The 16415-nt window shown below is 40.2% G+C and overlaps 1 protein-coding gene across 1 annotated transcript in view; it reads left to right on the top strand.

Moving 5' to 3' along the window:
* The window catches only part of kcnh4a (potassium voltage-gated channel, subfamily H (eag-related), member 4a), a 67550-nt gene that overhangs the window by 6395 nt on the left and 44740 nt on the right, over positions 1-16415 (top strand). Inside the window, exons 2-5 of the mRNA XM_034190479.1 lie at positions 8412-8645; positions 9819-9950; positions 10085-10218; positions 10885-11137. Coding sequence (XP_034046370.1) covers positions 8412-8645; positions 9819-9950; positions 10085-10218; positions 10885-11137 — 753 coding nt within the window. The remainder of the gene's footprint in view (positions 1-8411; positions 8646-9818; positions 9951-10084; positions 10219-10884; positions 11138-16415) is intronic.

Raw genomic sequence — 16415 nt, 5'->3', positions numbered from 1 at the left:
TTTTGCACATTTTGCAATATTGCGAAAAAAATGTTCCAAGCATGAATGTTTGTGGCCTTCAGCGTTAGAACAGGCTCACCGCACCGATCACAACGGTGTAGTTGACCCCATGGATCAAAAGTCATTAGTGTGGACACATTTTTATTAATTATAGCGCCACCTAGTGTTTTTCGCAAGCCATTTTTTGTATACAGCAAGTTTTTTTTCTGACATCTACCAACCCTGTAATTTTCACATTTCAACTCCGCCTGGTTTAAGCCGCCCAAACACTTTTTGTGCCTCGAAAAAAACAAAACAAAAAGAAAAACCAAAACCAGCACAAAAGCAATCGGGTCATTCGACCAGTTTCACTGGTGCTTGGACCCCAAAAAACAGAACAAATATCATGAGAGTGTCTCATGTGAACGAAGCAGTTGAGGTGAATCCATGTGACCGTGTGATACATGAGCCGGGTCACCAATCAAAATGAATTATTCAGGAGCCAATCAAACTCGACAGGAGGTCAACTGTGCTGTTTGAAAAGTGGAATTTAAAAAAACAACCTTCAATTATTTATTTACCTCTTCAGTGATCATCAGCTCCTGAGAGGAGCAGCACCAGATCATCTTCCATTCATGGGATGTGATTGGTCAGAATATTTTTAAAAAGAAGCAGAAGACAAATATGTGACTTGAAAACATGAGTGCAATAAATGACACGATGCGCCGAATAACTGAAGTCACTGAAGAAGAGTTAAGAATCACTTTCAGTTTGCACTGAAACAAGCTTTATGACAAATAAAAGAGACGCTACGATGGTAGATTTTTGGGTTACTGCGTCTCAAAGTGTTCCACACAGTGGAGGCAGAAAGTGATTCATTGTTTGGCAATAAACCAATAAATGAAACAATTCCTTCCTTTTTGGAAATTGTTGAACCACTAAATGAAACAATTGCTTCAGAAACTGATTGGCTGATTGGAAATGACTGAACTGCTAAATGAAACAAATGCTTCAGAAAACAGATTAATTATGAAATGACTGAAATGACTGAATCACAAAATTAAACATGGGCGGCACGGTGAATTAGTGGTTAGCACTGTTGCCTCACAGCAATAATGCCACAAGTTCGATTCCCACCTGTGGCCTTTCTGTGTGGAGTTTGCATGTTCTCCCCGTGTTTGCGTGGGTTCGGTCTGGGTGCTTTGGCTTCCTCGCACATCCAAAAACATGCAGGTTAGGTGAACTGGAAACTTTAAATTGTCTGTAGGTGTGCATGTGGATGTGTTTGTATGTGTGTATGTGGCCCTGCGACATACTGGCGTCCTGTCTCTGGTGAACTCTGACTGCTGGGATCGGCTCCAGCCTCCCACTGCCCCACGTGACCCTTAACTGGAGTAAACAGGTACAGAAAATGGATGGATAGATGGAAGAAATTAAACAAATACTTCAGAAGATAATTTATAGTTTTAAATTCAATCTGCTAAATGAAACATTTGCTTCAGAAAAATGACAGCTATGTCAAAAAACAGGTCGACTGTTTGAAAAAAAAAAAAAAAAAACATTAAATGAAACATTTGCTTAAAATGTTTCATTTCCTACCAAATATACAAAATATAATGTTTAATACCAAATTATATTTGGTATTAAATATAGCTAATTTCAGCTTTTATTTTATTTTATTTATTTAATAGTTTATATTTACGAGGTCTGTGATAAAAGTAACGGACCTTATTATTTTTTTCAAAAACCATATGGATTTGAATCACGTGTGATTACATCAGACATGCTTGAATCCTCGTGGGCATGCGAGAGTTTTTCTCACGCCTGTCGGTTACGTCATTCGCCTGTGGGCAGTCTTTGAGTGAGGAGTCGCCCACCCTCTCGTCGTTTTTTCATTGTTTATGAATGGCTCAGAGACTGCTGCTTTGTTTGATCAAAATTTTTTCAAAAACTTTAAGGCACAACTGAGTGGACACCATTCGATAAATTCAGCTGGTTTTCGGTAAAAATTGTAACGGCCGATGAGAGATTTTGGTCTGGTAGTGTCACTTTAAGGACGGCCCACGGCGCCTGACGGCGATCTGCGCTTCGAGGCGGTAGCGTCTCGCCGTTTCAAGTTGAAAACTTCCACATTTCAGGCTCTGTTGATCCAGTAAGTCGTCAGAGAACAGAGAACATTCAGAAGAAGTCGGCATGAGGAGTTTATTCGGACATTCCATTGTTAACGGACATTTTGTAATGAAAGAACGTGCGGGCAGAGTCGCATGTCGGGCTGGACCCGACCGCGGGGGGTCGCGGCAGGAAAAACACCTCCATTGGAAACCTTAACGGGCAAGTTGGAACATGCCCAAGCTGTTAAACAATTTCTCAGTTACTCACTTGTTGAAAGCCATCAAAAGCCGCCTGAATTTTACAAATGGTTTTCAACACGGTGTTTTTCCTGTCGCGGCGCACACAGATTTGCCGAGTCGTCACGGAAACGACTCGGCGAATTTGCGCGCACGTCTTTCATTACAAAATGTCCTTAAACAGTGGAATGTCCGCATAAAGTCCTCATGCCGGCCTCTTCTGAATCTTCTCTGTTCTCTCACGACGTCCTGGGTGAATTAAGCCTTAAATTAGGATGTTTTCAGCTCGAAACAAGCCAACAACGGCACCTGGAAGTGCTGCGCGACTTCCCGCTCCGTGGGAAGTCCTTACACCGACAGAAACACCCCATAGTCTCTCATCAGCCGTTAAACTTTTCACTGAAAACCAGCTTAATTTCTCGAATAGTGTCCACTCGGATATCCCTCACAGGTCCAGAAAAAAAGTGGATAAAGCAACGAGCGCCGTCCGCAGCGGCTGTTCAGACAAAGAGATTCCGACGGACGGGGTGGAGCACTCCTCACTCAAGGCCTGCCCACAGGCGAATGACATCACCGACACGCGTGAAAAAACTCACGCATGCGCACGAGGGTTCAAGCTTGTCTGACGTAAAAACATATGAATCAAATCCATTTATTTTTTGAAAAAAATAAAAAGGACCGCTTTTTTCATCACAGACCTCGTATATCTATAGTTTTTAGAAGTTTTTTTTTTTTTTTTTTAAATAACCAGGACCTGAGTACTAATTTCGTACCATTAACATGTAAATGTGAGTTGGCATGACAAATAAAGTTCCTTGAACCTTGGAAAAAAATAATTCACAGCTTGAAATGACAGAAGGACTTTACGAAACAATTGCTTCATAAAAATGATTCACTGATTGAAAATTACTGAAATGTTAAAAGAAACAATTACTGCAAAAAAAAAAAAGATAAACAAATGAATGCATTTTAAATGGTTTACTATATTGAAATAACTGAACCACAAAATGAAACAATTTCTTGTGAAGCGCCTTGAGGCAACTCTGTTGTGATTTGGCGCTATATAAATTAAAATAAATTGAAATTGAAATTGAAAACGACCCCATATTGGAAACAACGATCACAGTGTTTGATGATGATGCTTGAAGAACATTTGGTTTCTGCTCCTTTGAGACTTTTTTCTGTCCTGTCAGAAAGTGATCACAATAAAAGACCCCAAATGGCTTAATTCAGCCGAACGAGCTGGAATGAATTCAGTCTGAATTACAAAGAGGCTGATTCTGATTTCTGATCTGCGTCTGTGTGTCAGAGAGGTTGGTGTCTTGGTAACTCTGCAGTTGCACATTGCAGCTTTGCCATATGTTTTTATTTCAACTCTCCACAAATCGCTATGGCAACAGAAGCATGGAATGAGTGCTTGTGATTTGAGTTTCTCAGGTGAAGAATTTCCACACATCAACTTTTCATGTTCTGCTGCCACGTGCAGGATGTGATGATGTCACGTGTGTCTGCATGGTCACATCCATGTGAACACGTTAACTCAAAATCAGTGCACATTCGATCATCGACGTGAACGCCATCTGCAGTCCGCATAAAGCACATGAGGGGGTTACGTTTTGGGTGAGCGCAGTGCATAAATTTGCATAATAATGAGAAGAATGTGATCTTTTTGGAAGCGGCATGGAGTTCTTCTTTACACTATGGATACCTCATGTGAAGCACATATTGCCACATGAGAGCATTTGCATATTAATGAGGACCACCTCCTCGCATATTCCACCAATGCTAAGCTATGAAACACTCATATTTGTATGTGCAGTACCTCATGTGGCGTATCAGAGTCATCACTGTGACATTGGAGTTAATTTGAACAGTCATGAGGACTGAGTAGGAAGTGAAGGAGATGAGTCAATCTGTGAGTTCCTGATTCCTATTTCGCTCCTTAATTTATCAAAGCATGAGCACATGATGATGAAATTAATTCTTATTAATATTTACGAACCTAATGTGGAGCAGATGATGCCAGAGTTGGAAGAAACGCTACAAGGACCTCCTGAAGCAGAACCTCAAGAGCTGCTCCATCGACTGGAAGACCTGGGAAGAACACGTGAGGGTCCGAGCCAGGCAGCGAGCAATGATCCACACGAGAGTGGAAGTCTTTAAAAAAAATGCAGATGAAAGAGGAGGGACAGAAAGCAAGTGGACTGCATTTATATAGCTCTTTTCCATCTGCATCAGATGCTCAAAGCGCTTTACAATTATGCTCACATTCACCCCAATGTCAGGGTGGTGCCATACAAGGTGCTCACGACACACCGGGAGCAAGATCCTGACCAGCAGAAGCTTCCTGCAGTAACCATGTGTAACATCAGTCACAAACAGTGCGTGTTGAGACTGAGCACATTTGATCATCTCCACGTCTACTATCCCATCTGGGAATCCACCAAGAGAGACTATCTTCCTCAGCACTGAGGGATTGCCACAATGAGGATGACGACATATTTATAATGACTCAAAATCAAGCTATCATGGTCTGCCCTTTGTCCAGACTTATGTTATGGTTTGTCCTGTCTCTGCTTCCACTGCCCTGCTCTTTGATCTTCTGTTTTGCACCAGTCTTTGATTTCCTGTTTATTATGCTTTAGTCACTGGTTGTATTATCTGTTTGTTGTGCTTCAGCCACAAGTTGATTTATATCTTGGTTTTTCCTGAGGATTTCTTTTTCAGCTCTGACCTTGTTTCCTGGTTTAATTATTTGTTCCTTCGTGTTGGGTTTTCTTTATTTTATTTTTATTTATTAGGGCTTTGCTCATCTTTGGTATTGGTATTTTATTTTGATCACTGTTGGTTTTGGGTTCATCTTTTAGTCAGGTCCTGTTCACTTTGCTTTTGTCTAACTGCACGCTCTTGTCTGGTGGTCAGGGTTTGGTCTGGGTGCGTCTTGTCTCTTCTGTTTGCCACGCCCCCTTCTTGATTGTTCTCTCACACTTGTGTCTGATTTTCCTAATCACCACCTGTGTTATTTAAGCCCTTTGTGTTCCCCACTTCTCCACCACTTTGTTGTGCTTCTGTCTTCATTCCAGCCTTTGTTTCATGCCATTGTTTAATTTTTGTTCTGTTTCCTTGCCGTGTACGAGACCTCGCTTTGGACTTTGCTCTTGTCTAAGCCCATGTACTCTGCCGACCTGTGATTTGTGACCTTTGCTTGTTGTATGACCTCGCCTCTGTCCCTCTGCCTTGCCGACTGCCTTCCATTTCCTGTTTTTTGGAAAAAGCCTTTTGAAAACTCCAACACCTGTGTCTGTGAGTCCGCATTTGTGATCAGCACCTGTTTTGTGCCACACCACCCTTGCAGCCTGAGACAAGCCATGTTTTACATTTAGTATTAACAACACAGACCTGCTTAGGAAGAACGTGAGCAAATGGGTTTTGGGGGGGGATTTGCATATAAGTGTGCATACTAATGAGGGGAACACACTCAGAAAAGTCTACAGATTAGCCCCCACCCGATACCGCACGTGTAGTAGATATTGCAAAATAACTCATAATAGTGAGGAACAATTTTTTTTTATGTCTGCCTAAGCAGGAGTTGGCTGGTTATGGAGACCTCAGTCTGATTCCCAGTCACACTTCCTGTCTGCGTCTTTGGACAAGACACTTCATCTGCATCATCCCAGTCCACCTAACTGTGAACAGGTGCTGGCCTTGGCTGGGGAAGTAACCTGCAGTGGCTTGGGTCCCGTCCAGGGGTAGTCGCAGACATTCATCTCTAGAGGATAGTGGGCTTCAGGGCAGATGTTACCAGTGCTAAACACAAGCCACTTCTGATTTACAAATCATAGTACTTATGGAGTAGATGTTGCAAAATGATTTTGCATGATTTTGCATAATAATGAGGGGTGATTTTTTTTTTTTTATCTGACTATATGTTAGTGGTTACATCATGTTGGTTTATCTCATGTTGAGGATATGTTGCAACATGACAGCACCAGTATTTACATAGTTACAAACTAATGATGGAAGCATCTTCTCACTCTAAGTACCTCGTGTGGAGTAAATGGTGCTTTGTATTTTGCAACTAACAGCCTGCATATGCATTGTCTTGATACACTTCCAGCGTTAACGTCCACCCTGTGACACCTTGACTTAACCGAACACATCGAATGACCAGCGGAGAAACCAGAGACATGCTCTGTGTCTGCCATCACTCCAGCAGGATGTTGTTAAACAATACAAGTGTCTCTGGTTGTCACAGAAAATGACTTTTGACATTTGACATTTGAATGCACCGTAGTGTTCTTTGTCCGTTTGTTGCATCCTGTGCAGCTTTTGGGAGAAGCCACAGCTATTTAAATTGCCTGAAGCACAGGTGTGCTCTGCTTTCCGCATCATTATTGCGCTATCCAGCATCACCAAACAAAGAACTTTGAAATTTAATGACTGCAAATGAATGGATATACCAAACACGACACTCCTCAGTGTTGACTCTTTCAATCTGTCCAAATATTGTGAGGTTAGTCAGGGTTATGTGGACGCAGGTGAAAGCAGACATGAATAATAACTGAGATCTCGCTGTTGTTGCTTCTCTTTATAATACACCACGGAGCGCACCATCATTACAGCTTATTGTGCGAAGCATCCTGCAGTTAATAAGGAATGGGGTGGAATCAGGAGGTGGGATAAGTAATTTCCTGGTTTAAAACTGTTTGCCGGACAAATAATGGCTTAAAAATAGGTATAACGACACTCGCAGAACTTGCCCTGGAAATATGCTTCCTCCGACAGAGAATATGTGGAGGAAAAGACAACTTGTCCTTGTGCACTGACAGTGCTCATTGGGTGTCAAGCAGATTTCACAAATTCAAACTCTCACCTGGCAGCCTGTGACAGGCCTGTCAACTTACAGTGTGAACAACCATAGTTCAGTTATTTTCTCCAGCTTTTCCACATAAATCTTAGATTTTCAAGTATTATCTGAAGCAATCTTGCAGAGAAAGACAATGAAATCCAACAGCATTTCTCAGACATGAAGTCATTCTGCAGACATGCGCTCAACTTACCCACCATGTGGGGACGTGTTATGTAATCAGTGTAAATATGCATCTCTCTTCAGATGAAAGAAAAACTTCTCTGGCTTGGCTCTGAATGATTTTGATTGGTCATATATGAAACTTGTCAAAAATTAGTCATGCACATCAACTAAAATGTTATTTTTTTGTGTGCATTTTCAGAAAATGTCATTTGAAAAATCCAAACGCGTGTGTGTGTGTGTGTATATGTATGTATATATATATATATAGTGAACCAAAAAATAACATTATAACTAGGACATGGAAAATCTGTTTGGGTGGTCATTTGTTGAAAAGAGGAAACCACCAGAGAGCACCAGAAGTTTTGTCCCAGCAGGGTGGGAACTAGTGTGGCCACAGAGATTAGCCATAAAAATCATTAGCAGCAATCTCGACTGTTCCTAGGTATTAGATGTGATGGTTGCAAGTAAAATTGGCTTATTGAGACAAAGAGGCATGATTTATAGAGAAAGAAGTGCAGATGACAAAAAGACAGACAAAGGCATATGACAAAACCAAGGCAAGGCCAGAAGCAGAGATGACAACTGGACTGGCCAGAAGACGTGAACCCAGAACAACAAGGCAGGAACAAAATGAAGTAAGACAAAACACCAACACAATTCAAACAACAGACTAACAAAGACAGAGTGAAAACCAGTACCTGAAGCATAGTGATACTAATGACAAACACAGAACAGGTGTGTGATTACTGAATCACGTGCAGGTGAGCACACAGAGAGTAAACACAGTGGAAGGTGTGACGAAGTGAGATGAAGTCACCATCAAGTCACTTTCAAGTCATGAATCAACAAGTCCCAAGTCAAGTCTCAAGTCATAATGACCACCAATTGTTTGCAAGCTGACTTGAGACTTGGGACTTGCAGATTGATGACTTAAGAATGACTTGATAGTGACTTCGTCCCACCTCTGGGAGAGACCGATCACAATACAGTGAGTTAACACACTAAATCTCAATCACCTGATTTATCTTTACCCCTTTTTACTCCCCTCACAGACAGTAACTTCTTGCTGGGAAATGCTCAGGGTCGCTGTGGTTATCCCATCGTATATTGCTCAGATGGGTTTTGTGAGCTGACTGGCTTTGTTAGGACGGAGGTGATGCAGAAAACCTGCACCTGCAGCTTTCTTTATGGAGTCGACACCATCGAAAGTGTGATCCAGAAGCTAGACAACGCTCTGGAGGGCCAGCGGGAGTACCAAGGAGAAGTCTGCTTCTACAGCAAAAATGGTGAGAACACACACACAAACACACACACACACACACAAAGTCACTACAAACCAGGTGACGTGACAGTAACATATCCTAATAGGTATTTTTTTCCATAAATTCACATAACTCCAGTCAATATGTTTTGAAGAAAAACATACAAACAAATACTCTTAAAATGACAGTAATAAAGGATTATTAACTGAGTGAGAGGTCTGTACGGGGGCTGTACTGAGGTGTTGACAGTACACCCATGCAAAAAACACCGAGGTCTGATATTCCTGTACAGACCGAGCAAGCGAAGTGAATAATTTGTTTATTATATGGCTATTATAAATATGTGACCGTAGGACCTTTGTGGCCAGGACAGCAGTGGGATCGAACCCCGGACTGCTCACACTAAAGACGAGAACTCTACCAGGTCAGCCAAAGGGGAATTCCCCATTAGCCAAGCTAGCGGGAACGCCTTTTTAATCCGGGCTTCATCTTGCTACATATCTCCCCACTATTTTTGACTTCATCCCGAAGTCACAGGTGTATTTAAGTAAGGTTAGACCTTACTTGTGTGAAGCGCCTTGGGGCAGTGTTGTGAATTGGCATTATACAAACTAAATAAACTGAATTGAATTTAAGTGACACAAAGTAGAAACATGACAGTGTTATATTGTCTGACTTTGCTTTTATTCTGTTGTTTTCTATCTTGGTTGGTCAATATGTTATTAATACAGTGTTTTTTAAAAAGTGAGATCTGAGCCATACATGCCATAAGTGTGGAAAAAATTACGAAACTCACCAGCGCGGTTTTCTAAGAGTGACACAAGTTTGATATAAACTCATACATTAGGATAAAAACATCAAGTTGGCCATGTTTCTGCAGACATCATTGTACCACTAATGTGCCAGTGATTACAAACTCATTAGGTAGCATTATTTCATTAGTATTGGCTGGTAGATTTACTTTTTTCCACTCCCAGTCATTTCTTCCTAAACTAATTTTTCAAAGCAGGATTTCTCACAAACACAGCAGTGAACAAATGTGAATCTGAGGATTTATTAAGAACAATGTTTTAATATCACCAGGGTTGTAAAATAATAGAACTTATCTTTTAGGTAGAACAAATATCACAATAAGGTTAAGTGTTTTGGAGGATATTCAAAAGTATTATATGTTATTTATTTATTTAAAAATTTCAGGAAATCCATTCTGGTGTCTCCTGGATGTTGTACCGATTAAGAATGAGAAGGGCGAGGTCGTTCTGTTTCTGATGTCTTTCAAAGACATCAGTGAGTCGTATGGGAAGAGCCATCAGCACTCTCACAGAGACGGTGAGACCCAGCTGGAGACCAGCTCACTGTAAAAGTTTCCCTTTTTGCCGATATTGCTGTCAGGAAAAGTTAGTTTGAAAAGTATGAGAATGTGATACTTTACAAGACTGCTGTCATTTCCATTTTGTGGACAGGACTGTTGGAAACTGTCCATCAGAGCAGAAACGGTAACCAATCGCACTTTTTCCAAACACGCAAGAGGGGACGCACCATTCTGTACCACCTGACCAACCTGTTTCCAAAGAGGGGCAAAAGAACCATTCCTAATGTGAGTAGAAACCATCATCAACAAAACAATTATTTTTGATTGCATTGAAAAACAAGAGCAATCCGAGATTTCTGACATCCATCAATCCAGGTTCGGATCACCTCCAAAATTCAGTGGAGTCTTCCGTGCCCCAATATCTATCTGTGGTGCAAATTTCATCAAAATCTGTGCAGTAGTTTTGAGACAAATAAACGCCAATGATGTTATTACATTGGACATAATTTAAAAAATAAAAAGTTCCCATCTACACCACCAGGCTTCCATTAATGTAAATATTAAACAACAAAACTCACATTTACAGTTTTCTTGAGACAAGCTGGCACGGACACAAACCTTTACCTTAAGGACACTATCTCACTGGGCCGCGACTGTGGGAGAGTAGCTGGAGACACAAAATTGCGTAAAACACAAGAATTTGCAACAATTTTTAATTTGGAATCTACCTGAACTGGTGCTCCCGACACATTCATTAGCGCATTTCACCCAAATATGGCCCGAATGTCACATTATAATAATAGGACCAAAAATCACGAGTAGTCAGCATATGTAGCACGCAAGTGCCGTTTGAATGCCGCACAGCACTCGCGCGTGTCGAGCGCCACTCACACGGCCTTTGCAGGTGCGAAGATTTGTAATTCAGTTTTTTCCCTCTCCATCCTTCATCAGAGCATGTTCCAGAAACCGTCTCTGCCCGAGTACAAGGTGGCCGCCGTAAAGACGTCCCGCTTCATCCTGCTGCACTACAGCATCTCCAAGGCGTTATGGGATTGGCTCATCCTGCTGGCGACCTTCTACGTTGCCGTTACGGTGCCTTACGACGTGTGTTTCGTCAGCCATGACGAGGGCAGCGAACACCACTCACTTGTCAGTCGCAGCACTCTCGGCAGTGACATAGCAGTCGAGCTGCTCTTCATGCTCGGTGAGATACCTTTAGATGTGAATATAATTTAGCATTTTATCATTTTCTAAAACAAAAGTAAGTGAGGTTTATAAGAAATTGTTTGACCCACATGCCAACCATGAAAACTGCCGGCAACAGATGCTTTTCCACATCTCATAATTTGCTAATTATATGGTTTTTGGTGACAAATTAAGTGCAATATACAATTTTCTGCACACTTTGATGGAACATTTTGTCAGAAATCAATCAATCAATCAATTTTTTTATATAGCGCCAAATCACAACAAACAGTTGCCCCAAGGGGCTTTATATTGTAAGGCAAGGCCATACAATAATTATGTAAAACCCCAACGGTCAAAACGACCCCCTTCCCACTTGGCTACAGTGGGAAGGAAAAACTCCCTTTTAACAGGAAGAAACCTCCAGCAGAACCAGGCTCAGGGAGGGGCAGTCTTCTGCTGGGTCTGGTTGGGGCTGAGGGAGAGAACCAGGAAAAAGACATGCTGTGGAGGGGAGCAGAGATCAATCACTAATGATTAAATGCAGAGTGGTGCATACAGAGCAAAAAGAGAAAGAAACAGTGCATCATGGGAACCCCCCAGCAGTCTACGTCTATAGCAGCATAACTAAGGGATGGTTCAGGGTCACCTGATCCAGCCCTAACTATAAGCTTTAGCAAAAAGGAAAGTTTTAAGCCTAATCTTAAAAGTAGAGAGGGTGTCTGTCTCCCTGATCTGAATTGGGAGCTGGTTCCACAGGAGAGGAGCCTGAAAGCTGAAGGCTCTGCCTCCCATTCTACTCTTACAAACCCTAGGAACTACAAGTAAGCCTGCAGTCTGAGAGCGAAGCGCTCTATTTGGGTGATATGGTACTACGAGGTCCCTAAGATAAGATGGGACCTGATTATTCAAAACCTTATAAGTAAGAAGAAGAATTTTAAATTCTATTATAGAATTAACAGGAAGCCAATGAAGAGAGGCCAATATGGGTGAGATATGCTCTCTCCTTCTAGTCCCCGTCAGTACTCTAGCTGCAGCATTTTGAATTAACTGAAGGCTTTTTAGGGAACTTTTAGGACAACCTGATAATAATGAATTACAATAGTCCAGCCTAGAGGAAATAAATGCATGAATTAGTTTTTCAGCATCACTCTGAGACAAGACCTTTCTGATTTTAGAGATATTGCGTAAATGCAAAAAAGCAGTCCTACATATTTGTTTAATATGCGCTTTGAATGACATATCCTGATCAAAAATGACTCCAAGATTTCTCACAGTATTACTAGAGGTCAGGGTAATGCCATCCAGAGTAAGGATCTGGTTAGACACCATGTTTCTAAGATTTGTGGGGCCAAGTACAATAACTTCAGTTTTATCTGAGTTTAAAAGCAGGAAATTAGAGGTCATCCATGTCTTTATGTCTGTAAGACAATCCTGCAGTTTAGCTAATTGGTGTGTGTCCTCTGGCTTCATGGATAGATAAAGCTGGGTATCATCTGCGTAACAATGAAAATTTAAGCAATACCGTCTAATAATACTGCCTAAGGGAAGCATGTATAAAGTGAATAAAATTGGTCCTAGCACAGAACCTTGTGGAACTCCATAATTAACTTTAGTCTGTGAAGAAGATTCCCCATTTACATGAACAAATTGTAATCTATGATAAATATGATTCAAACCACCGCAGCGCAGTGCCTTTAATACCTATGGCATGCTCTAATCTCTGTAATAAAATTTTATGGTCAACAGTATCAAAAGCAGCACTGAGGTCTAACAGAACAAGCACAGAGATGAGTCCACTGTCCGAGGCCATAAGAAGATCATTTGTAACCTTCACTAATGCTGTTTTCTGTACTATGATGAATTCTAAAACCTGACTGAAACTCTTCAAATAGACCATTCCTCTGCAGATGATCAGTTAGCTGTTTTACAACTACCCTTTCAAGAATTTTTGAGAGAAAAGGAAGGTTGGAGATTGGCCTATAATTAGCTAAGATAGCTGGGTCAAGTGATGGCTTTTTAAGTAATGGTTTAATTACTGCCATCTTAAAAGCCTGTGGTACATAGCCAACTAACAAAGATAGATTGATCATATTTAAGATCGAAGCATTAAATAATGGTAGGGCTTCCTTGAGCAGCCTGGTAGGAATGGGGTCTAATAAACATGTTGATGGTTTGGATGAAGTAACTAATGAAAATAACTCAGACAGAACAATCGGAGAGAAAGAGTCTAACCAAATACCGGCATCACTGAAAGCAGCCAAAGATAACGATACGTCTTTGGGATGGTTATGAGTAATTTTTTCTCTAATAGTTAAAATTTTGTTAGCAAAGAAAGTCATCAAGTCATTACTAGTTAAAGTTAATGGAATACTCAGCTCAATAGAGCTCTGACTCTTTGTCAGCCTGGCTACAGTGCTGAAAAGAAACCTGGGGTTGTTCTTATTTTCTTCAATTAGTGATGAGTAGAAAGATGTCCTAGCTTTATGGAGGGCTTTTTTTATAGAGCAACAGACTCTTTTTCCAGGCTAAGTGAAGATCTTCTAAATTAGTGAGACGCCATTTCCTCTCCAACTTACGGGTTATCTGCTTTAAGCTACGAGTTTGTGAGTTATACCACGGAGTCAGGCACTTCTGATTTAAAGCTCTCTTTTTTAGAGGAGCTACAGCATCCAAAGTTGTCTTCAATGAGGATGTAAAACTATTGACGAGATACTCTATCTCACTTACAGAGTTTAGGTAGCTACTCTGCACTGTGTTGGTATATGGCATTAGAGAAGATAAAGAAGGAATCATATCCTTAAACCTAGTTACAGCGCTTTCTGAAAGACTTCTAGTGTAATGAAACTTATTCCCCACTGCTGGGTAGTCCATCAGAGTAAATGTAAATGTTATTAAGAAATGATCAGACAGAAGGGAGTTTTCAGGGAATACTGTTAAGTCTTCTATTTCCATACCATAAGTCAGAACAAGATCTAAGATATGATTAAAGTGGTGGGTGGACTCATTTACTTTTTGAGCAAAGCCAATAGAGTCTAATAATAGATTAAATGCAGTGTTGAGGCTGTCATTCTCAGCATCTGTGTGGATGTTAAAATCGCCCACTATAATTATCTTATCTGAGCTAAGCACTAAGTCAGACAAAAGGTCTGAAAATTCACAGAGAAACTCACAGTAACGACCAGGTGGACGATAGATAATAACAAATAAAACTGGTTTTTGGGACTTCCAATTTGGATGGACAAGACTAAGAGTCAAGCTTTCAAATGAATTAAAGCTCTGTCTGGGTTTTTGATTAATTAATAAGCTGGAATGGAAGATTGCTGCTAATCCTCCACCTCGGCCCGTGCTACGAGCATTCTGACAGTTAGTGTGACTCGGGGGTGTTGACTCATTTAAACTAACATATTCATCCTGCTGTAACCAGGTTTCTGTAAGGCAGAATAAATCAATATGTTGATCAATTATTATATCATTTACCAACAGGGACTTAGAAGAGAGAGATCTAATGTTTAATAGACCACATTTAACTGTTTTAGTCTGTGGTGCAGTTGAAGGTGCTATATTATTTTTTCTTTTTGAATTTTTATGCTTAAATAGATTTTTGCTGGTTATTGGTAGTCTGGGAGCAGGCACCGTCTCTACGGGGATGGGGTAATGAGGGGAAGCATTACCATGGCTACAACCAAAAACAACAAAACTGACCCACTGCTCAGATCTGGAGCAGAATTTAGGCTTCAGTCACTCAGATAACCCAAGTTTGATACATGTGAATATTTTCCTGGAAAATACCCAGAAAGACCTGATTTGATCCTCAGTCCCTTCATTATTGTAACTTATTAACCACTGAAACTAAAACGAGCAGATTTGGGGCTTAAATCACTTACTGATTCTGGGTTTCCATGACATCGCATCGGCCATTTTTTTCAATAAATGCCTGTTTTGACTCAAATGAAATGATCCCTCATTTTATTTCAGTGAGCAGTCACCAATTTAACTATCTTATCTTATCTTATTTAAAATGCAGTGAGTGAATAGATATCCGAAAGAGTCTATCCCCTCACAGTTGTTAACACAATGTTTGAAAAACAATAAATGCTATCACCTTGTAACTTACCAAATTAAATAAGTATATAATGAACACAATTGTTTTTTTAGTTTTTTTTTTTTAATCTAGTGAATATTACTAGATAAGATCACTCCTATAAGCAAATTAGTTTTGCCTGTGTAATATTCCATAGACATGTCTGCCACCTGCTGGAAGGTTAATGTATGTATGCTGGATTGATGATGGATTAGTAATAAGTGTGGTTGCCGGTGAGACACGAAACTCTAAAAGTACGAAAAGTAATAGAAATAAACTGCTATTATCTGGGTCTTTTTTTGTTTGTTTTTTTAACACACCTGTTACATTACAAAATTCAAATAATACTGTTAGACATCCACACCACCATCACCACATTGACAAATTCTCTGCAAATTAACAAATGACCTATTGTTAAGAGCATTGAAGAGTGTGTTTATTCTGTTGAAATTGTATTTTGGATGTAGAATGTCAAGATTTTATAAAATATAATACATATAATTGTATGTACATACAATATTTATATCCAGATTAATGTAAGGCCCGCCAAAGGAAATATTTTGGGCACTTCTGCTTTCAATATTCATGCAGTTTTGAAGTTGCATGTAACTTGAAATGCAGGTTCGTTTATTTCCAAACCCAAGGAATGATGCCACGAAGGCCACTGGTACTTGTATTTAATTTCCACATATATAAAAGACAAATATAATCGAATTTCAGTTGAATCTTTAAATGTATGGTGATGTCATGCAGAAGAGAAATGGTTTTGCATGTTAGGAATAATTTGACACTAAAATGAAGAATCTAAAATTATTTTAAAATATATTATATTTGCTGGGTACAACAATCACTTTAACTCTCCAACATATATGTGAGTTTACAGATCATATACGAGCCACTCTGTATGTAAGTTATTATCAAAGACATAAAGTTATCAGTTAAAATAAATAACAATATGTGCATCCAGTGCAGCTGCAGCGGTTTCCGTGGCAATGGCTAACACATGACTGAAACGTCTACTTTTTCCTCCCACTCAAGGATGTTTCAGTTACTCAAGGTTAGGAATTTTAATTGGATTTCTCTCACTTTGTCTGACTTTGCCTCCACAGAAAGTGTGATAGCACGTCTTTCTCCAGGGTCTGATTTCTCTCATCACGTTGTCTGGTGACACATGCAAAGTCGTTGTGGAGCTCAAAACTAACTCACCTGTTAT

Source organism: Thalassophryne amazonica, chromosome 16 (genome assembly GCF_902500255.1).
Source record: "Thalassophryne amazonica chromosome 16, fThaAma1.1, whole genome shotgun sequence".
In the NCBI taxonomy this organism is placed as follows: domain Eukaryota; kingdom Metazoa; phylum Chordata; class Actinopteri; order Batrachoidiformes; family Batrachoididae; genus Thalassophryne; species Thalassophryne amazonica.
Note: the sequence above shows the minus strand (reverse complement) of the source record. Positions and strands in the feature narration are given on the sequence as shown.